Below are 23,312 nucleotides of genomic sequence, written 5' to 3' on the forward strand. Positions count from 1 at the left end.
TCTCTTTTCAAAGAGGATCCTATCCATCTGCTCTTTTTCCTACAGTCCTCATTCTGCTCTCTTAGTATATCCTATTCTAATCATCATGTTGTATATGAAACAACGCAATAAAAACAAAAGCGAGGCAAACTGTTGTTTATGGAACTGGAGGTCAGGTTTGTGCTACTTTCGCTAAGTGCTGCTAGGTGGCAATATCTTACCTAGAAAACCACGAGCTGCCAACCACCATCACTCTCCTCTGCTTCTGTGGTAGGTGGGATGTGTCTGGGCATTTCTGTGCTCCAAAGGGGACGAGGCCTTGGAGCAGGAGCTAGTGAGAGCTGCTTCACTCACAGAGACTTCTAACTCAGTACTGAGGTTTTCCAGAAACAAATGCAGGACTGAATCCTCCTGGAAAAATCTCTCCTCTGTGAACCCAAGAGGAAAAATAAGAGGCAGGCCCGCCTGTTGCAATATGTCTGTTTATACTGGGAGCAGGAATGAACCCAGTTTATACTGGGTATTAAGGGAATGAATCCTTCTGTTGTATAAAGATATTGCCACCTGGGACTAGAATATTTCATATTCTCACAGGATTCTCTTAATACAAAATTAAAAATATCTGTTCAGAGTGCAAAGATTTTGTTTTTCCAAATGTATGATTAATTGAAATCCTCTACATGTTCAATCATAATATTTAATCAACTAGACCAACTTCAGGACATTTGTATTGACAGTTGGGTTGAAAAACAGCTTTAATAAAGATGGAGAAGATGTATTTCCAGATACATCTTTCAGCCATGCTACAAATACTTAAAACTGAGTCATCTTATGTATGTGCATTATCAAGGACATAGTAATAAAGACTGGCTCATATTTGCATATTGCTTTGAATGCACAAAGTGATCTGCATTGAAACAAGCATTTATTTCCCTTGATCTGACTCCTGGCGCAGCAGCACGCATTCTTCCAAGGGGAGAAACCAACGAACGGCCAGGGGAAGGGCAGGGCTGTGTGTGACAATGCCATTTTATGCCAGCTGTAATAAAATTACAGCTTAAGGATTGCTCCCTTCTGATGCAGGGATAGTTTGCAGCTGGCTTAGCACTTTGGCCCAGCTGCCAGAGCGTGGCTGCGGGCGAGCGGCACCCGAAGCTGGGGAGGCCGCGGGCAGGAGCATGCCTGCTGGAAAGGGCTCACACTTGTGCTGGCAGATAAAACAGATGTATGCGAGCATGGGGAGCCCGAGTCGCTCCTTCTGGTGGCACGGATAAGGCGTTAACCCCTCTCCTCCCAACAGCGCAGCACGGGGAGGGCAAGCGGGGCAGGAGGCCAGCGAGCGGCCGCTTCGCTCCAGGCCGAATCCTTGCGGCAGAGGCGCCTGTCCTAGCGCGAGCGACCGGAGGCGAGACGTTGTTCTGGGAGGGCGCAGAAATTAGCGTCGTTAATTGCACCGGCTTGGGTAGAAATACTGGGCTTGCTTTTTAGCGATGCGGGGCTACCAGTGTATTATTACAAAAATAATAATGACCTGCTTATGTGGTATTCAGTAACCTTGGAGCTAACAAGCGTCTTCTGCAGCAAAACTGCTTAAATTTAGCCTGAGTTGTCGGTGCCTGCGGCTGCCCGTAAGGGGACGCGGCACGGACCAGAGGTCGCCGCTTCCCCGCTGCGGCTCAGGCCGCCCGGCTGCCGGCCCCCAGTCGGCCTCGACGTCGCAGGGGCTCAATATGCGCTTTCATCACCTCTGCTTCCCCCGGGGGCTGCCCCGGCACCCGCTGCCCACCACGGCAGGGCGGCTGCAGGGCGGCCCCGGAGGCCCCGGCCCTGCCTTCCCCAAAGGCGCGGAGCCGGGCCCCCCCGGCCCGGCCCGGCCCGGCCCGGCGCGGCGGCGGTTCCCGGCGGGGCCGCTTTCCCCGCAGCACCGCCCGCCCGCAGCTGCCCGACCGGCGACGGGAAGGGGAGCGGCGGGGCCAGGTCAGTGCCCGGCCGCGGGCCTCCGCTTCCCCCCGGCCAGCCCGGGGCCTGCGGCGCTCGGGGGCTGCCGCAGGAGGGCGAAGAGGGCTTCTGCGGGCGGGCGGGGCTGCTGAGGCGGCTCGGGGCCTCTGCGGGCCCCTGGCGCTTGCGGCGGCGAAGGGGAGGGGCAGGGTCGGGCCGGGGCTCCGGAGCGGCGGCGGCGGGCGGGAGGCGCGGTGCGGCCCGGCCCGGTCCCCGCGGGGTCGCGGTGCCTGGGGCGAAGGCGAGGCGGCCTCGCCGGTGCTGGAGCGGCCGGTGGTGTTTCTGCCTGAAAACGTTACGCTCTTGGCTCGGCTTCGGCCCAGAGACCTCGGGTCTTATTTTGGGAGCAGCCGGTTACAGCCCCCTTCGGCCCCGCTCGGCACAGAGCCCTCCCTTGGCTGTTGATTTCAAGTACATAAATAAGTAAAAAATGGTCCGTGCCAGCAATGCTTGCCTAGGTCAGACCAGGCGCTACAGCGCACTTGCTGGGATTGTGGCATTGCACAAGGTCAGCAGCGAGAAACCTCTGCTGGGGAAGGAGTTTCCCCCTCTCCCCCTCGAGTCGTTGCTTTCTTCCCAGGGTGATACCATGCAGGATTCCTTTGCTTCCCGAAATTACACGAAATTTAGCGTGTAGAGCCAAGGACCCACGCGCTGTCCTGGCGTGCTTCTGCTAGTTCGCAGGGCCGTTACAGGGGAGCAGGAGATAGGCCCCTGAGGATCGCGCTGCGTGGCCAGCTCTGACCTCAGGGTGAGTTTTGCTGTTGCTGTCAGCAAGAGCATTTACTGGTGGTGGTAATAAGGAGAGCAATAGTAAAGAACAGTGTACTTACTAAGTGGAATTCAGAGCACGGCTCGACTACAAAACTTTTTACAGCTTTCAAGGCAAATTAATCCTTGGGAAAGCATCAGTATTTGCAGTTGCAGCTAGAATGAATTCATCCTTATGCTTTTTATGGTTTAGGATTTGGTGACTGAAAAGCGAATGGTGAGTTGGTTGTGGTCATTTCTGTTCCTGTGAAGTAGCGCATCTGCTCATTTTAAAGGTGTCTAAAATACACCTAGCGAGCAGTGAGCTTTATGTGAACTTAAAAGTGTTTTTTGTCACTGTTATAGATGGTCTTTTGCTGACAGAGGCAAAGAGAACCTCTTTAGATCAAAGCATTAAAAAAATAAAGGGCCTGCGTGCTTTTTGCAGAAGATAACAGATTCTTGTTCTCACCCTCTGCTGGGAAACTCAAGATCTTGTACTCACCATGTGACCAAAACCTAATGGTTTTAGGCAGTGTCATGTGTATTTATGGAAAGACTTCTTTTGTCAGCTGTTTTGCATCCTTGAATGCCATTGTTTTTCACTGGACTTGGGTATATTTCTCTGTGATTTGTTTACTAGCTCTTAAAAATAATTAAAACATGATTAAAAGAGAATGTAATTGGTTAGGAACAGATAGACAATTCACATCTAAACCTTAGCCTGCAGGGACCATTAAAAAATACAAACTAAACAAAGAACAAATAATTTGGAAAACACATAGCTTGCTATCCCCAGAATTGAGCTGCTCTGAAACAATGAAAAAACAAGGGAAAAAAGAGAGAGAGAAGCAGAAAAGAGGTGCAAAGGGTAAGCCAGCTTAAACCACAGACAAGAGGGCTTTTTACTTAAAATGTTAAAAGGTTTTTTTTTTCCAAAATTTACTTTTATTTCACGTGTGCATGATTTGAAGCCATTTCAGTTAGTTAATTTGGACATCTTCATAATTCTTGTTCTCTCAGCTTCTGGACAGGTAAATGCTGTTTCTAATGCTGACATCTAGCAACTAGGAGGCCCATACTTTTTGTTCTCTTCTCAACAGTAAAATAGAGGCTAAAACACCTGTCTTTTATAATACCAGCTACTTCTAAAGCCTGTTTTTAGAGGAGTCACAGAGCTCTAAGTATCTTCACACTGAACTGGAGGGACTATCGATCCCACCTAATTTGTCTGCAATGTGGGTACCAGAGACAATGTACTAAAAGTTTGAACATGGTTCAGCAAGTTTGAGAGCCACGGCGTCTTGAGAAAGGCAATAGCTTGAGGTGGCTCCTGTTGAACTTGGCAGGAGTTCCCACTTTGTGTCGAGATGCCAGAGAGGAGGTGTGTTTCCTTCTTGGGGAGGCAGAATTTCCTAAGCTTTGTTTAGTTTCTGTATTTGTAAGTTACGTTTTGTCAGTAGGTTTTCTGCTGATGATCCCTTAGGATGCTTAAGATCTGCTTGCTGCTTTCTTCCAGCTGAAGGAAAGCCAGCTGGAGAGGTGACTGCCCTCAGCTTGCCTCAACTGGTAATTATTAGAGTGGGAAGAACCTGTCAGGTAAGGTGTTTAAGTTAACCTAACCCACGCATTACTGAAGGAAAGAAGAGAGGTGCGTAAGTGGATGAGGTAGATGGAGGGCTCTGTAACCTTCAGGTGAGGGGTAGTGACAAGCAGCTGGACAGTGGCCTGCTGAGCCAGTGCTGGGGAGGAACCCTGCAGGTGAGACCTCCCTCCTACGCCTTTCTTGTGTCTGAAGGCAGGGTCTGGTAACTCCTCTTCACTATGAGACCCATGCCCTTGTCTTGATTTGCATCCAGGCTGGCCCCCTTTGATCTTGCTGTTTCTGAATTCCTTCTCTCTGTCTAACATTGGAATTTATTTTATTTTTTATTTTTTTTTCCCCGCAATCACCCACCAGCCGCTGTCCCAGGTTCCAGTCAGTTGGTGGTAATGATTTTCACTCATTTTCAACCTACCTTTTTTTTTTTTTTTTTTTTTTTGTACAGGTGGACTATTTTCATGCTTTGGTTGTATTTCTCCTTCACTCTCTGCTCTTTCATCTGCTTTCACATTATAGGGTCAGTTGTGCCAGTCCTCAGCCTTGGATCACCGCTTGCTTTCCAGTCATTAGTCAGTCGCTGCAGGAAGCCGGTGAAGCACCCAGCAGTCACGCATACCACTCTCTGGTACAGATGAATGCCTTCGACAGTGACTGGTAAGACACACACACAGAGGGCTGAGCTGTGAATCATCTCATCATCATCTTCAGTTCACATCTTCTGTCCCTTTCTACATGTCGCTGAAATGGCAGCTGCTGGAGGTCTTCATCCAGTCAAGTTCTCCTGTGCTGCTTGACCTGTTCTGCTTCTTGATGCCTTTGGCAGTGTCACAAAAGTGCCTTTCTAATTGTTTTTTTGTTATGTCATTTGTGTATTTTCTCCTCCCTAGGATTTCTTTTGTGGATTTTCTATGTAGGATCCCTTTATTTCTGCTACACTTTATCTCAGGATAGCTTCATCCAAAAGCAGAAATTCACCTGACGTTCTTCTGCAGGTGACTCGCAAGTCTGTGTCTTCACATCACACCTGTCACTTCCTGCCCCACATGAAGAGGCACGCTTATTTCCCTGATGTGTTGAAAACACATCCCTGCATCTTTTCCCCCCATTTTCTTTTTCCCTGGCTTGTGTCAATAATTCAGGCACTATCTTTGAGTCAGAATTTTCCCTGCTCATGTATTTTAACTTGCTGATTATTTCTGTGTAGCTGCTCTGTAGTGCAGCATTTCTTGTTTGTGCACGCAGCTCAAATGCTCGTTTGGGCTCCCAACATCCAGTTCTCTGGTTTGCCTTAGTTCTACCCGTCCGGGAAGTTGCTACCTACATCCCTTACCCAGTGCTCTGGCCGGCTGTCTTTATGCTCCCTGGCAATTGCAACTGGCAACATTGCTGGAGGTTGCTGTTTGATACAGTGTGTTTCAAGAGAAAAACTGGGGTTGCAACAGAGTGGTGGTAAATGGCAAGTGCAAATATGCTTGTTCAAGAGTTGGGGTTTATTAGTTTCCCAAAGAATCTGCTCAGTCAGGGCATATTGGTGCTGGTGTTATCCCCGTTATTTTTTTTTTTTTTTTTATTAACATCGTGAGAGCTGAATTTTAACTAGGCAGTTACCAGAGGCTTTCGGAAGGCCTCTGATACATATGCATACAGAAAAATACATACATTGTGTGTGAGTGGCTGCGTGTGGATACATATAGTGCTCTTGCATAATGTGTGTCATTCCTTTGATGCTGACGTGTTGATATTCGATACGTGTTCATATTAACCCCCAGTCTGCTAGCCCACAGGCAAGGGTGTTACAAAATCGCTTCAGTGCCAAATGGGATTTAAACTGTTGGTTTATGTAAGAGGTACAATAACTGTGGAATGAACAGCTATCGATGTCCATACTATCGGCTTCTCTCTTAGTTGTCACCAGTGAAATGTAAAGCTGTAGCACTTCTTAAAACATTTGAAAGATGCTAATTGCCCGCCGTATTTGTTATTCTTATACTGTCAGGTTTTTTTTCACTATAAAAACTGTGCATGAACTGTGTGTGCTACAGATGTTAATGGGTATAGCATGTCTGACTTTTTAAAATTAGACTAAGACTTCATTTCTGTAAGTGTATCTAAATAGATGTAATTATGTTAAAATGAAAATCTGAAAATTTTAGTGTAATAAAGATTTTCGGCTTGTCCTACAACATTGTGCGGGTTACTGCAACATCTCTTACACTGCTTTCACTTAGAGTACAAAAAAATCAATCTCAGTCATGCTGTGGATTGCGAGTGCTCCATACTGATTGAAATTTTGGATCTTATTTGTCAAAGATCAGCAGAAATCCCTTTTAGTTTGAGAGAGCTGTAGCTTAAATATCACGCTTTTCCTGAGTGGTTAGCTTTCTCAGACTGAGCTGTTAAAATAATCTTGTTTTTAGTAAAAAAAAGTACTGGGTACTGACCGGTACTGTAAGAGAGGGTTTTAAAGAAAATAATTCAATGATAATACCTTGCATGAGTCATTAATCATGAGTCATGATCAGCAGGCAGTGATGTCCAATTTGTTTTCTAATCCCGCACTTGCTGATGCTCTTTATTACCATAGCGATAATATTAAAGAGCTGTTAATGCATATAACCACGCAGTTGAAAATGACAGACTCTTTTTTTGGTGGAATAAAATTTCCATATCTTAAGTCTGTTTTGCTCTGTACATTTTTTTGACATGAGAAATCTAGGTAGTATAAAAGTGATCAACCAAGTATAATTTGGCAGGGAGTTAGGTTAACAGAACAGACTTTCCCCCCTCCCGCCCCTTTGCTTTCAAGCCAATCATTGTGGCTTCCTAGAGAATTAAATCTAGTCTGACTTCTCACGAGGATTGGGGAGGCTTTGTATTCATTAAAAATTGAGAGCTAATTGTTCAAGCTACACTTTGCAATGAGAGGCTGCACTATCCATGTTTATAATGTTTCTTCTCTCTTGAGCAAAAACATTTATTGCATGAATGTATGTTGGAGAATGATTACTGAGGTTTTAGAGAAAATGGAAGGCTGTTCCTTTTCTGAGAGCCCAAATATAAGAAGAATCATTTGGCTGAAAAATGAGCTTTGGAAACCTGTTTTCACTCTTAAATAAAATTTTACTGAGAGAAGCCATTTTAAAAGCTCTGAAAGGTGGTGGCTGAAATGTTGCAGACAATATTAGAATGTGCATAGATGGAGAGTGTTGGGGTGCAGCAGCAGTTTATTTGATATTTTGGGTGATGAGAGTGGTATTTTTTATGAAGTAATGAATCTGGTATTCAATCAGATTTTTAACTTGATTAAATTTAAATGAGTTTTAGTAGTTTACACTTGAGGGTAGAAAAGTTGATAATGACAGATTAAAACCTTGAATTTAGTAAGGAACTCAGACCCTTCAAAGTGTCTCACCAGGTGTTAAAAAATTATCCCTTTACCTATTCCAGTGTATATGACCTTAAAATGCATAAAGTTGTACAGGCCTTATTAGGGTTTTTGTGTTGAACTTGTGAGATAGTGCTGTATTGGTAGATGCGATATGGCAGGACAGATATGAAACTACTGGCAAAGGCGGCTCTCTTTGAAATTGTCTGGTATGATGCATGTTCTTCCACATCCCATAATGTGGTTGCTGTGCAAACTCCTCCGTTTCGATGAGGATTATACCTGCCCCAACAGAAGCGTTTTCCACTTCAGTGTGGGATGGTGCAGCTAGAGACAAGTGTACACCTGACAGGATTGTTCACTTCTTTCATTATAAAGTAATTGTGTGTGCTTTTTTAATGTGAGTTTGCTTGTTCATGTGTATATAACAAATGCTTCTGAAATTTCAGTCTGTAAACTGTAAGATGCCCTGAACACATCATTAAATATAGCTGTCACCAAATTCTGTCTCAGTGAATATGTTTGTGTTCTGGGTTCACCTTGGAAAAACTTCCCAGGAGCTTCTTGTGGGTTTTGGAAGACTCTTGTTTCTGCCAAATATGATTAAGAAACAAAGATGGTGTTTTCCCAGTTCTCCAAAAAATGAGCATCTACCATGTCTTCTGAACAGCTGTATCCATTAAAAAGGGGGTTGGGGCAAAGCTAGGACTAGTCTAGCAAACTGCAGGATTTAAATACAGCAAACCTTTTTCTGTGTCCTGTGGTAGTTCTTTTACTTCCCACTCAGAGCGGCTTCTAAGATGACTTCTTTTTCAGATCAGCAGTCTCTGGTCCAGGCTTTACCCTATTTCTTTCAAATCACTTGTCAGCCACTTTTTGCAGCAGACCCTTTTCCAAAGTAAATAAAATAAAGCAGAGCGCAGCTGAAGAATAATATTTGTTAAGGCCTCCTTGTTATTTCCTTGTATACACGCATACATTGCAGAGTGGAAATAGTAGAGGAGTAAGTCATGGGTGTACTGGTACCTAGAAATAGACTAACAATATTATGTAGCTGTATAAAAGGCAAGTGCGATGCTCTATATATACTACTATTGTACACTTTTCCTCCTTTGGGGTACTGCACAGATTCTGGTGCTCTGTGTCCAAGCGAAATCAATTTGAAGTGGAACAAGAGCTACTGGAATGACTGGGAAAAGCATACAGGTACCAGAGGCTAGGAAGTCTAATTAGTGTTAAGATGGAGTGTGATAAATGAGTTAATGGAATTAGGTGACAGGGAATGGACCTCAGTATAGGAATGGTCTTTTGTTCTTAATTTTTGTGTTCCCTAAGTATTTCTCTCAGAAAACTCTTGAGTGTAATAGTTGTTTACAGAAAAACAGGAGATCCTAAAAACATCCAGATCCTGAAAAGTGGGGGTTTTGATAGGATTTCTCCTCCAACACAGGTGTGGGCTTTTTTTGGTTTGTTTTGTTTTTTGTTTTGGGTTTTGTTTTTTTTTTTTTTTGGTGGAGGGGGGAGGGTTTAGAAGGTTAGTACAGAGTAAGTTGATCTAATGGAATATGTAAGCGTCTTACTACAGTTCTTCAGCCTCTTTGATATTCTGCACCCAAATACTTTTGGGTAATTTTTAGAAGAAAATATTTTAAAAGATGCTAATTTCTGGCTTAACTACTACAATCACTTCATAAAACTCCTTCTATTAACTTTGTGGGAGTAGATTTAAACTAAGAATTTTGCAAATACTGTCTGCAGTGATTTCTGTAGACTTCTGTGATTGCATCACCTTTATATTAGTTTCTGCTGTCCTGCTTCCCTCTGTCAGAGGACTGAGGTGGATCTCAAAGGAAATTTACTGATTTACAACCCCGCCCCGTTTCTTTCCAGAAATGGCAGCTTCTCTGTGGAAGAACTTACTTCAGACTACAAAGGAAAGGATACTACAACAGAGAAGGGCATCACTGTACATTGGAGCTCATGGTTATGAGGAAGAATTGATGAAGAAGAAACTTCAGCAGTTTGCTGGTGGATCCATCAACCTCTCCAAAGAAGACAATGGCATTGGAATACTTACTTTGAACAACCCAAAGCTAATGAATGCCTTTACAGGTATTAATTAGTTGCTGGGGTTGCTGGTTTGTTGTTTTCTCCTTCAGTTACCCCTTTTAGAATTTTGCTTAAACAAAATGAAAACCTGTGCTTTACCATTCCTTAGTTAAAAGAAAAATGTTTAAGTTTTATTCAGATGTTCATCAAATGCCCACTGTTCTGCATAGCAACTTTGCCATAAATGTCATGAGAATATAAGAAATTCTCAACAGCACAAGGATTGTCTGGGAGATCGTACCTCTCCCCCCCCTTTTATTTTTCAGTCAGCACAATTCTGCTACTGCACTCTTTCTTGTATCTCCTTTTATTTTGTCTCTACTGCTCTGGAAATGTATAGGGTATTTTTATGGGGGTGGGAAGATGCCATTCTTGTTTTGTAGGTGGTGTAGAAAAGGTGAGTTTACTTCTTTGTTCTTTACCTAAAACCTTCTCTGTAACTTAAGACTCCATAATATGGTCTTTTCATCACGCAAACTGGCTTCCATTTCTTCTTCGTTTGCCTTATCTTAAATACCAGTGACTGGGTAATGAAAAATCAAATGAGCTGTGTATTCTCAGCTGTTGCAGATCAGGAATCTTCTTAATATGCTTTTACACTGGACAATACTTAACTATCAAAACCAAGTGCCCTATTTGATTAATCTTGTGTTATGAGAGGCTTTTGATCTCCAAGGTACGTCTATTTGCTGTTTCTCCTTAACTGTCTAGAATATTCCAATTTATCGTGTTCTCTTCAGATGTAAGTGGCACAGGTTCAGGGTCTGCATCTGCCTGAGCTGTGTATAAGCCTTTACTGTAAGAATGCCTTAATCTCTTAATATTTTGAAATGGAAACATTTGTGTCATCTTGTTAATTTCTTTTTTGCTGTTCTATTTTCCTGCCCAGTTCTCCCTGTTCCTTTGCTGTCAGCAAATTTGTTTGCAACCCACTAGCAAAGCGTAGAGCTGTTTACATGGAGAATGTCAATCTACTCCTTCCACTAATGATTGCTAGCTGAAAGGAGGAGAACCTAACAGAACAACAGAATTGGTTGTAATGCACCTAGATGTCTCTGCAGTTTCTCTTTTATTTCCATTTAAAAGCTCATGTATAAAATCATTACCCAACTTGAGAAGCTGTAGCTAAAAGATGGTAGCATGGAGATTGACCTTCTGAATCCCTCCCTGTCAGCATAGATGTTAATACGGTCATAATTACATTGATGTTTCCTCTTTTTGCACAGATTGTTTTTTTTATTTTTGACTCAAAACAGAGCTGTGCAAGGTACAGCTTGTAGACTGTGTGCTCTCAGGTTATTCGTTGTGGAAGTTGAAAGGGGCATAAGAAATGAGATGTAATAGCAAAAACAGGAAGGACAGATAAAGCCTAGTCTGCTATCAGATCTAATACAAGTCAAATTGCTTAAACTAAACTTTCATAGAAAGTTACAACTATGTTCACTGTTTTCTAGGTGCTTGGCAGACGGGGCTCAGAACTGATTTGTTGAAGTGCTGAGCAGTTGCAGCTGCTATTTAGGCTACTGGTAGCTGTGCTGTGACTATACGAAATGCTATATAATGTTAATGTACTGAAATGATACCACACATTGCAAGTTGAGCACCTAAAATTAGCAGATATTTTCTCTCTGGCTCAGTTAGTGGTCTGTAAAATAATGTCTTCTCTCCTTCTAGGACTGCTGTGAAAATAAATTATTAGTGTATGTGAATTAGATGCTCTAATAGCAAAGAGGAGCTACAAAAACCCATGAGGAAATTAATAGCTCTGTCTTTGTTGCAGACTCTGATTAGCATATAGCAAATGAGCCATGGGATCAGGCAGTTCTGTTTCACGGTAGTGTGTAGAGCCCTGTAGAGAGCAGTACTCCATTTTGCTAGGTAATAGCCTCAAAAATGTGGTCTGGAAAATCTTACTATGGCAGTTGAAGAGATTACTGCTTCTTTTTCCTATGCACCTCTGCCAGAGACTTTTATTGTTACAAGAGGGAGAGTAGAAGCAAAATCATGCCGGCCTCTTGGCTGGTGCAGTGGATGGTATGCATTTTAATTAATTGATACTGCTCTTCATTTTATTTAACATTACTGTCTGTAAACTGTAGTTGCTGAGGAACTAGCAAGCGCTTGGTCCTTTTCCTTTTGTTGTGTATCAAGTAATACCTTTCAGGAGAAGTATGAAAAGGGATGGGATGTGCAACCCCTGAATTGCCCCAGCAGGACCTGGTTGACTTCATCAGCCAGAGCCTGTGGATACCCGCCCCTCAAATAAATTCTGTTGATTCTGTGTCTCGGAACTTCTGGATAGTGGCAGATGAGAATTTATATACACATGTACGCTTCCTTTTAGAAAGCTGCAAAACATCATTAAACTGTTGAGAGAAATCCTGTTTGCTAGGCATTTACTTTACATAGCAGCTTTTTATCTCAAAGGAATTATGTTTATTCTAAGCTTGAGCACTCATGGAACCAAATGCAGAACAAAGTTGTTGGCAAATTGCTAATGGGCAATGTGGAGGTTGTTATGCCTTTTTTCTCTTCTTAATTGGAATCTGATAGCCACCTGTTTGAAATGGTCTCTTTGGAAACAAATGCTAATAATGTCAGTTTAAGCCTGGTGGAACCAATTCCAGCAGCCCCACCTCTTGCTGAACTGAAGTTGAACTTAATTTAAAGGAGAAAGGAAGCAGCCTGCAGGAATTAGATAATAATGGTGATAATTTTATTTTCTAGAATTGACTTTAAAGCATTTATTCTCAGATTATAATTAAGATGCAAAAAAAGTATTATTCCTAGTAGCTTTAGCTCTGTGAAGAGCACAAAGTTACTGGTGTCAAATACTGAAGGACCAAGACTGGCAGAATGAGGATTTGCTTTAGTATTGTGTCCTCATCATTATATCAAACGTCATGGACTATAGCTGTTGGTAAAATAATAGTTCAGTGTTGTCAGTAATGGAAGAGATCCTCTCCCAGGGGACAGGACAAGCTCTGGCCAGTGTTTCTTATCCCCTGCTGTTGCGTGTAACTGGCTTATACGGTTCCTTTTTGTAAACTCCATTTTTCAGTTAACTAGATTTTTGGCTCATAATACTCTGTGGAAAGACTTTTCAGTACCTCACTGCTTTGACTATTAAAAGCACCACAAACAGTGGTTGTGCTGTATCTTGACTCTGGCAAATCTTGGATGCCAGCCAAAATACATTTGTTGTAAGAAAACTTGGCAAATATGCAAAAAGTGAAATCTGCGGGGCTGATGCACACCTATTTAAACAGCAGCATTTGCAGAAAAGTTGTTGTTGAGTGTACTGTCAGGCTGGGAAAGCATTTCAAGTGAAGACCCACAAAAATCTCATCTAGGCCTAGTTCTGCTCAGTATTTCCTTTCATGGCTGGGATAAGGGAATAGAAGGTAAACTGCTGAAATTGTCAGGTGACCCCAAATTGGGAGAGCTTGCAAGAAGATTATTATTTGGAGTAGAGGAGTGGAATTCAAAGTGATCTTGATTAACTGCTACGAAGAGCTCAAGATCAACACGGTGAAATTCAGTGAAAGTAAATGTAATGTGCAACACACAAAAAGCATGACCAAATTACAAAATACAGAAGGGAAAGGAATGGTAAAAGTGCTGGGATTTGTTAGAGGATCATAGTCTAGACCTGACAGTGGAAAAAAACAACCCAATGCCATTCTGATATATAATATGTAATGTCCACTTAATTGTTGCCCTCCTCAGGAACATTGTCAAAATGTGCTTTTTCAGTGGCTGAGACCAAGCCTAAGGTGGAAGTGCTTGACTGAGAATTCACTCTTGACCTGGGGCTGGGAAGCTTACTTTGTAAGCAACTGCAAGGAAGACAAGCAGGAAGGAAAAAAATCTCCCACGTGAGAATGGCTGCTAACAGGCAATTTCAGAACAGGATGAGTTCTGTGCATGCAGGTGTAGGGTCAAAAAACCAACACTGTTGGCGGAAAAGGAAAGAGTCCTTGAGGGTATTAATCTAAAGCACATTTCTATCTGAAGAAGGTAGGCCTGTCCATCTAAATTCTTGTCAAAGGAGGATAAAGCTGAGAGTATCATCAGCCTGTATGTAGGCTGCTTTCTGAAATTAGTTTCTGAAAATGTTTTCTCTTAAGAATATGACTGAATGAGAGTCATAGGCATTCAGAGAGGAAGAACTTTTAAGTTAATGCTGGGTCAGCTCAGTTGTTGTGGAAGATGCTGCAGTCTAGGACAAGCTCTAGAAACAGGAGTTTGTACAGTTCCACATCAGGTAGAGTACTTCCGTGAACATACAAGTATACTATGTTTAAGCTAGAAGTAGAAGGCTACTACTCTACAATCCATACATTTGGAGCCTAGGATATACTTTGTAAAGAGAGCCTTTCTAGAAGGGTACCAGGGAGGGAATCGAAGATGTCTTAGAATGATCTCTTTTTTTTTCTTGTCCTTTTAAAAGATAAAAGGCACTTTGCTCCTATTTCCAAATTATATCTTTATTTGCTTTTGGATGAACACTTCTAAATGTCTTTGGCCTCCAACATAGTTTGCTCTTCAGCCTTTTTTTAGGAATCTTTATTAACATTGACTAGTCATACCTTGAACCCAGTTTGCACATGATTCTTTTCTGTACTCTGCCAGCTCTTTTCTCAGGGTGAAATGACAGTAACATCAGAATGACTAGGTGGACAGATATGGATAGATACATGTATAAGTTCATGTGTTCTGAATGTATGCAAACAAGGACAAATCAGGTAGAGTTTATGATTGCCTCCTTGCTTTTTTTTTTTTTTTTTTTTTTTTTTTTTTTTTTTTTTTTGGTGAGCATAACACAAATTGCAGAATATGCTTCAGAATTTCAGGAAGTGCGTCTTTGAGGAAAAAAACATATGTCAGTGCTTGTGTGTGGGATTTATAGAATCATAGAATGGTTTGGGTTGGAAGGGACCTTAAAGATCATCTGGTTCCAACCCCCCGCCATGGGCAGGAACACCTTCCACTAGACCAGGTTGCTCAAAGCCCCATCCAACCTGGCCTTGAACACTTCCACAGATGGGGCATCCACAGCTTCTCTGGGCAACCTGAGATGGTGATGCTTTCCCTTGTGTTTTTAAGCCCATCATTTATTAATGATAACTTGGTTTTGGTGGTAAAAAATGTAATGTAAAACATAGTGGTGATAATAAATTCCTGTTAAAAATTTTGCTTCTCCCCTCTTACAACAGGCACTATGATGCTAGAACTCCAGGAGAGGGTAACCGAACTGGAAAACTGGACGGATGGCAAAGGCCTAATCATCTATGGTGCAGGAAACACCTTTTGCTCAGGATCTGATTTGAATGCTGTCAAAGCAATATCCAACTCCCAGGCAAGTAGTGACACAAATTAAGTTTTTGAAGAAAAATCAGCTTTCTGATATTCTGAGATCCCCTTCAGACAGGTGTGTTGCACTATGCCTGTGCTGCAATTTTACGTGCAAGTCACAGAATAGGGCTTTTAATGGTTCAAAAAATGCTGACGGACCCCTTAAGCCATGGCTTAAGTGTTACTGCAATTCATTCATAACACTGAATTCCTACATTACATGTTCTTTTTAGCCTTTTCTTTTAAAAATGTTATTTCAGTTTCTCAGAGCATGGAGTACATGGGGAATTTACACATCAAGTAACCTGTGCTTCAGTAGTTTGACCTTTAAAAGCAGATACAAGTAATCATACATTATAAAGTCAAAACCAAATTTAAGCAGCATGACTGCTATTACGGAAAGGTTTCAATTTTGTCAAAACTGTGCTTGGACCTGCATAAAATGGAAGGAAGGTTGCAATTCTTGTGCTGTAAAGCTTTGGCACTGATATTGTAGTCCAGTCAGGTGAGTCATGTGTGTAACTATGGAGCTGAAAAGGTCAAGGTTTGATGGCAGTTTTTCACTCATGCCAGCCTGTCTTGACAACTTTCATATGTGCTGTCATTCTTTTTATGGGTTAATATGTGGTTCTTGGCAATGTGTGAAATAGAACTTTGTTAACTACAGGGGAAGGGGGCCTTCCTGTGCTGCTCTTACGTCCTGGTTTGCAACTGTGGCAACTGGCATCCTGGTGCCTTTTTGTGTCCATTTCAAGTTTCAGGATTTGCCCACACAAATTAATTTTAATTGAATGTTCCAGTAAGAACACCAACTCAAAAACTGATTAATCTGGTGTTTGTCTTCAGTGATGATTTGTTTCTGTTGATGAAACTAAGTATCATAAAAAACACAATGTCTTAAATATTTCTGGCCTGAAAAATAACTAGGATGGTCCAGTTTTCAAAAGGTACAGGACCCTTTGTTTCCTTTGTGTAACACCATGAGAGGTATGCTTTTCTTAATGTGGAGACATCATGCTTTATAGATTTAAATGTTCTTTGGGGAGTTTTCATTTGGATACTTCATAAGCACTGGTCATTTTAAAAACATAGATGTATCTGTGATTTGTTGGGGGTTTTTTTTGTTTGTTTGTTTTTTAATCTGAAATTTTCAGCTTATTTTAGCATTATAGCAACAGAAAAGGAGCTGAAACCAAGCATGGGCCAATTCTTTACTTACCTGCACTCTAGGCTTTCCTTCAGAGTTCTGCATTCAGTAATCCTCAGTGATTCTGCTTCCATACTCTCTTGGACATTTAGTATTCTGTCCATATGTTTATACAAATCACTTGGAGCCATTGCAGTGGCAGAAAGGGCTCTTGTAAGGATTAGGGTCCATAATGGATATACTGGGCAGAATGAAATGCGTAGGTATCAATTACAACTTTGTTGAAAATTATGTGGAAAGAATCTAGATCTCATGCTAGTGCTGAAATATGTCTTCAGAGTCACCAGAAATGATCCAAGAATAGTTAAACATCATTGCTTTCTATTTCTTTGGGAGAGTTCAAACTATTTATCCAGAACTGAGAGTTTCTTTACAATAGCCAACTCCGAAACCATCTGTTTGATGGGATTTAATAGTCTTTATTAAATAAAACTTTAATGGAATAAGGAATAGCATTTGCTGTTCTCTAGTCTTGCAGACCTCTGCTCTCTAACTCATTGCAGATGAGTTTGTCTGGTTTCAGGTTAAAAGAGCATTAGGTTAACTTTTCTGTCCACAGGCATCCCTAAGGCAAAAAACAAAAAAAAGGGAATAGCTTCGTGCCTGAACTGGTATGTTTTTCCTTTATTTTTTTGCAAGGCTGCTTTAGCCCATAGCTTTTAGTAATTATAGAAAACACTTTTATTCAACTTGTTGGTTGAGGGGAGATCGTATTTTTCATAATCTACGATATAGTTTGCCTTTCCCTATGGTGCAGGAAAGGCAGAGTAATGGCCAAGAATGCTGAAGGATTTTCGTGCCCCCTAGTGGCTCCTCCTCCTGTTCTTCCTCCTCCTCCTCCTCTTCCTCTTTGTCTGACGTCTCCCATATTCAGTTGTTCCTAACCCTGAAACAAACCCAGGTCCTCTACCTGTTCTTTGGCAAGTTTACATTACATGGCGAGTTTGGACATTACATGACCAAATCATAGAGGGCAAATTAATAGTGGAATCTAAAAAAGAAAAAAAAAAAAAATTCCCCGCCCCCCTCCTTGTAAGCCTGGTTCCCAAGAGCAATAACCTCATTCTGGAGTGAGACTTGAAAAGCTGGCTAGCTGAAAAGCAGGAGAAGCTCTTGAAAGGACAGCTGAGAGGAGGGAGGCACAAAGGAGAATTTCACTTTCGTTGGTCCCTGTCTAGAAGCCCTAGAACAAAGGTTCCCGAGCAGCAAGCCACAGAGGGAGGACTTCCGAGCAGTTAGAGGTGGTCTGGAAATACTGTTCTATCTGTAGTGAACGTGGACTCCAGGCTCTTCCAGCAAAAAGAGCCAGGGGTACAGTTTTCTACTTCATGAAGGTGACTTTCTTCTTCCCTGCCTCCCCTAGCCCCACTGCAAACTGTTAATCCTTTTCTGCCATACATAGTGCATTCTGTATTTTACCTCACTTGCTGCTTGTTAGTTTTATTCTTACTCCAAGGACGGTATTAGAGCTGAAAATGTGGTTATTCCACTAGACTCCAGTGAACACCTCTCTTACTCAGATAAAATACTCTGACTAGTAGCCTTATTTTTCTCATCAGGAAGGTTTGAAGGGTACGTTGGCCAGGACTCAAGTAATTGTGATTTTTTTCAGGGTGTTTTCTGTGCAGGCATTTTTTTCCATGTGATACCCAGTGATCTCTCCATCACCTGAGAATATGAAGACCTTTCTTTTTGTCTGCTCAGACATAACTGAGTTTATCAAGCTGGTCTGTTCTGGCATTAATCTTTAATTACCATTTTGGTATGAATTCAGATGGCCAGTTTGAATGCAAGGACTCTGCTGTGATGAAGTGAAAAATTACTTTCTCTGAAGAGCTTTTTTGCAGCTTCATCCTGATAGTTGTAGTATGGAAATTGTGCAAGTCCATGTCCGAGAACTGGTACCTTGTATGTGGGTTTTGAACTTTTCTTCCTGATTAGAAGTGCTAAGACAGCTATCATGGAGGATTGATTGTTCTTGAATTTGGAATGGAAATGTTGCTACTGGTCTTAATGGATGTAGGAGGTTGCTACAGTGACAAATAAAAGCCTCTATAAATCAACATGTGCAGAAATTTTCAAGCAGGCCTTTAATGTAATGCAACTGAATTCACTGGTTCCTGTGTAGCGATTGTCATGGCAGCTTATATCTGCCAGAGACCTGTCCCTAAACACCATAATGCTGGTTGGTGTTGGGCAGAGTCGATCTTGGGAATGCATGAATAAATGGACAATAAGTCAACTGAAGTCGACCTACTATTATTTCAAGGTCCTGTTCCAAGATACTGAAGATTTACTGCATATCTTTTCTTTCCCTGAGGTATGAGTCAGAAGCTTTTAATTAAGGCACATTCTTTAACTTGCCAACTCCTGCAAAACTGTGGTTTAGAAATTAGTAAATGCCAATAAAGAGATGTTTGTTTATTCTTTTTCTTCCTACTGTTTGTTTTTTTGGGTTTTTGTTTGGTTGGGTTTTTTTGAAAGACATGCTGAAATTGTTACCTACTGTTTTTTTACTTCTATGGTGTCCAAACTTTTTTTTTTTTTTTTAAATTTGTCGAGTCATTTGTCGAGTTGCTGGTCAATACTGGATGCCTGAGAAAGAATATAAGGACAGGGAAGGCAGATAGGTAATGATTTTGCTTCAAAAATATTCTCTTAGTCCCCAGCAACTTGTGACTAAGACTTCCAGAGCTTGAGGTGTTACCTTGTATTTAATAACCTTTTGTCGAATTTTCTGTTGTGAGTTTATCTAGTTGTTCTTGAATTCATGTAGCCTTTTGGAGGTTGTGATGCTCTGCTGCAAAGTGTTCCACAGTTTAACTACATGTTGTAGGAAGAAATATTTGTTTTGAACCTAGCAGCAACTGATTTTATTTGGATCCTCTTACTTCTTGTACTGGAAGAGAAAGGAACAATTGTTCCATATTCACTTTTGTTTGCAAGCTGATGTAAAACATAAAGGAGAGAAATAAGAAGAATCTTCTTTCTGGTTGGTATGGGTTTTTTTTGGCTGAAATGCTTTTGGCCCAAGCAATAAAAAAATGTAGTTAGTAAATTGTATCTCGTCTAAAACTTTATGGATTTGGAACAGTAAAAAGTATGCAGTGCTCTACAGTCCTATACAGACTTCTAAAACTCAGCTTTATGGGTGTTTAACTGGGAGCGAGAAGAAGAAATGAAGAGGAAAGGATGTAAAATTTCACATCATAGAAATTCAATATTGCAATTACATTAACAGTGGCTTAATTAGAATTGAAATTCATATAAATTGATTGAGTTCTGATTTTTTATTTTTTTTTTTAACCTGATTTATACTAGATTTTCTATTTGTACATAGTGGAGCTGGGCTGGAATTCAGGCAAGATTAACCAAAGAGAAAAAACCCAGCTAGGATAAATATAATGAATATTCCTGTCTGCTCCATGTGTGTTTAATTGCTTCACGTTAGGATCACTTAAAATTTGTTTCCTATTCTTTGTAGGATGGGATGAATATGTGCATGTTTATGCAAAACATCTTAACCAGACTCATGAGGTAATATATTTTATTTACCCTTCTTTATGAAGTAATTATAAGGATTGGAATATGTTTTGGCTAACTCTTTAACAAGATGTTTAAAGTTAAATACATAGTTTTAAGTATGTAATTTTGAATCCCAGACCTTGTATTCACAGATGTTAATCAGGTAGGTATTTATGGATTTAAATTAGGCCTTGACATTTTGCAACTATTAGAATTCCCAGAGATTGGAACAGAAAAAAACCCTACAGCCTTGTATGTGGAGGGCCAGGAGATACCTAGAGTTAAGGAAATCTAGGCCTTCAAAGTTTCCGAAGCTGACTTCTGTAACTCAGTGGAAATCGGTAGCTCTTAAAAAACAAGGAGGGCCAGCTTATGCAGCCTACGCAGGTAACATTTATTTCATATATTTATTTCATCTTCCCACTTCATAAGAGGAATGTATTCAGTTCTACCATCTGGTACTTCTGAAAAACATTTTTTCCTTTCCATTAGATTTAGCTTCCCTTAAGAAATCACATTTCTATTAAATCCATGTGTGGTAGAGTCTGGCTTTTTTCTGCTCAGAGCTCTTTGAAGATAAATATTCTTTGTTTTCAAATACTCTAGATGAGAAAGTGTTACGAGTTAACATTATTCTGTAAAGCTGCCCAGGAGATTGGAGACTTAGTAGTAGTAGTACTGTAAGGAATCCATTTGTATAAGTAGGTCTGCGTATGATCAAAATTGATGGGACAAAGCAGAGAGGAGGAACACGTATGAAGATTAAGCCCTCATCTCAGGTGTCTTGATTTAGAGTATGTTGAGGCTGTAGTTCAGGGGGAGCACTGAACTGCTGTCTGGGGGCACCTATTGTAGATGGGATCAATCTTCCTCAGAGGGAGCTGAGGCCGACTGTGATCCTGAAGGAGGTGCCTCAAATGGATCAGAATGTAGATGTAGGGGATTTGGACCAATATTTTCTGGTTCCCCATAGACTATAGGAAAAGTTAGGTTATTCTCTTCCAGTGGGTTCACTTGTGCCATGTATTGTATGAAGTGTGCTGCAGCTGGTAAGTGAACTTGGGCCATAAGAAATTGCTGGTGCTTCTGTTAAAGTAGAAGTAAAACCAATTTCTTCACTGAAAGGGTCGGCAGGCACTGGAACAGGCTGCCCAGGGAAGTGGTTGAGTCCCCATCCCTGGAGATATTTAAAAGACATGTAGATGTGGTGCTTAGGGACATGGTCTAGCGGTGGACTTGGCAGTGCAGGTTAACGGTTGGACTTGATCTTAAAGGTCTTTTCCAACCTAAATGATTCTATGATTCTACGATTGGGAAGCTGACTTCCAAATGTGGTTTCAAAACTGCTCAATAAGTTAAACGTCTCTTCGTAGAAAAGATGGAACAGGTGTATCGGCGTGCGAAGTCTGGGACTAACTGGTTGTCTTAATTTCTTAGGGAACGTGGCTTATCCTGAGTCAGTCACTGTTCATTAGCATTCATTTCACAATGGCAGTGGGGAAAGAGGTTCCCCCTACATACTCTTCCTTCCTTTTCTCCTTTGAATTACCTTGAGCGTGATTAAATACCTTGAGCATGATTAAATACAACACCATCAAAGGTAACAGATTGTTGCTATCCTCAAAGGATGGTTTTGTCCTCCAAAAAAAAGCTTTGTTGATGACTGAGATGGTAGCACTCTGAAGAAGCGGCTGAAGGTATCATGCTGAATCTCATTCTTTTTAGATAACCCAGCCATGCAGTTCTTCATGGCCCTTTCTACTGCTTTCTGTAGTGTGCTGGCTTAGGGTAGGGTCTTGTCTCGCTGTCCTGACACTCCTTGCAGATGGTCTTTTTAGGTATAATGTAGTGTGTATTTTTCATAACATAACACATGATCTTCTTTACTTTGATTCCATTTGATATATCTGTCTTCCTGTTCATTTTGGGATTCCATATTGATGATGGAATAATCATTTTAGCACAAGTGGAATTGGTATTGTGCTACTTACCCACAAAGATGTAGTTATTTGAATGAGTTGGAACAGTATATTTTTCTCATCTTTTACTATAGAGATTATTTGCTTGAATCATTTTGTAATTTCTAGGAGACTAAAAGCATGAATTTTGGTTACAAAACTCTCTTGTGTAGGTTACCTTTGATCAGTGTTGCACTAGTCCAAGGAAAAGCTGTTGGAGGAGGAGCAGAACTTACCACGGCATGTGATTTCAGGTAAGATCAACAATGTGAGTAGCTGTCCTGTTGGGTCAGTGATTTAATGACTGTACCGATGAAACGTGGGAAGCTTGAGGTACCACTTTTAGCAGGAGTCAGGTCCCTGAATTCCAAGGCATTAGGAACTGGGCTTTGTCAGCAGACTTCACAGGAAAAAAGTTTGGGTTTCCTGATAATACAGAGGAAAGGTTATTTACTGTCAGGTTATGCAGTTTGAATCACTGTGTAAAACAAGAGCAGTGAGGAGCTTTAGCAACTGACTGTATTATAGACCAAGTGGGTCCAACTTCTCACCCCTGAATGAGAGGTAGGACTGCAAAACTGTATATCCCCTTATGTGTCTTTATGTGGCTGTCATAAGTAAAAATAAATAAATAAAACTCTCCATTAGTCTGGTATTTGTGTTCTGGGTTTATTATTTCTAACATAACTTTGTGCTGTGCAGTTTTTGAAACGAGTTTGAGATGCAGAGGAAAGCAAATGAGGTTCTGTCCCTGTTTTTTTTTTTTTTTTTTCCCATGCAGGTGCAGGGATTTGCCAGCATGAAACAACTAGTGAAAAACAGAGGGCTTTAATTAAAGAGGCTGAATGCAGAACAGGAACTGGAAGAAACTAAAATAATAAAATGTCACTTTATTTAAACAGTTGCTGATGTGCAAGCAGCCTACAGATGTAACAGGATAAGTGCTGTGCGCCGCCTCTCTGAAAATGAGGAGCTTTTAGTGAAGTTTTTGCCTAAGAGAAGGAAATGTGCTTTTTAAGAGAGCCTTAGCGCCTGAAGTGGGAAAGGAATTGTCCAGAAAAACCTGAAAGTACTTCTACTCATAAGTAATAATAAGCAAAGTAAACTAGAGTATTACAGTGCTGTTCCAGGTATCAGGAACAGGCTTTGGATAGAGGAGATGGTATCTGCATTGTCTGAGCCGCTCGGAAGCAATCTTCTTTGCTTTGAAACTAGATGCAGCTGGAACTTTCTTCGTATCTACACAGCACCTGGTGGACTGGAAGCCCAGCTCTGACTGTGGCCTCTGAGTACAGGCTGTATTATAAATGCCCAGTAAACACGCAGAGAGGTACCGTGTTTGACAGCTGCAGCGTTGGCAGGAGACTGCACCTGGGAGACTTAGTAGGCCTTTCTGTATCTGTGAGTCCATTGACAGAAAGTGAATCCTGTTATCCCTAA

General features: G+C 41.3%; 1 protein-coding gene across 12 annotated transcripts in view; it reads left to right on the forward strand.

Annotated features, from left to right (window-relative positions):
- The first annotated feature begins 1,259 nt into the window (after nt 1-1,259).
- Nucleotides 1,260-23,312, forward strand: part of ECHDC1 (ethylmalonyl-CoA decarboxylase 1) — a 44,162-nt gene continuing 22,109 nt past the window's right edge. The window contains exons 1-8 of one of the 12 annotated variants that reach the window (XM_082307398.1): nt 1,883-1,956; nt 4,247-4,326; nt 4,688-4,716; nt 4,847-4,984; nt 9,606-9,827; nt 15,044-15,186; nt 19,874-19,926; nt 22,046-22,126. In XM_082307398.1, the coding sequence (XP_082163524.1) occupies nt 4,966-4,984; nt 9,606-9,827; nt 15,044-15,186; nt 19,874-19,926; nt 22,046-22,126 (518 nt within the window). In that variant the 5' untranslated portion in view covers nt 1,883-1,956; nt 4,247-4,326; nt 4,688-4,716; nt 4,847-4,965. Of the gene's footprint in view, nt 1,442-1,867; nt 1,957-2,197; nt 3,599-3,622; nt 4,717-4,846; nt 4,985-9,605; nt 9,828-15,043; nt 15,187-19,873; nt 19,927-22,045; nt 22,127-23,312 lie in introns of those variants that run through there. The other 11 variants (XM_082307391.1, XM_082307395.1, XM_082307399.1 and 8 more) reach the window with 11 other exon arrangements.

Source organism: Platalea leucorodia, assembly GCF_965183815.1.
Source record: "Platalea leucorodia genome assembly, chromosome: 3".
NCBI classification, from domain to species: Eukaryota; Metazoa; Chordata; class Aves; order Pelecaniformes; family Threskiornithidae; genus Platalea; species Platalea leucorodia.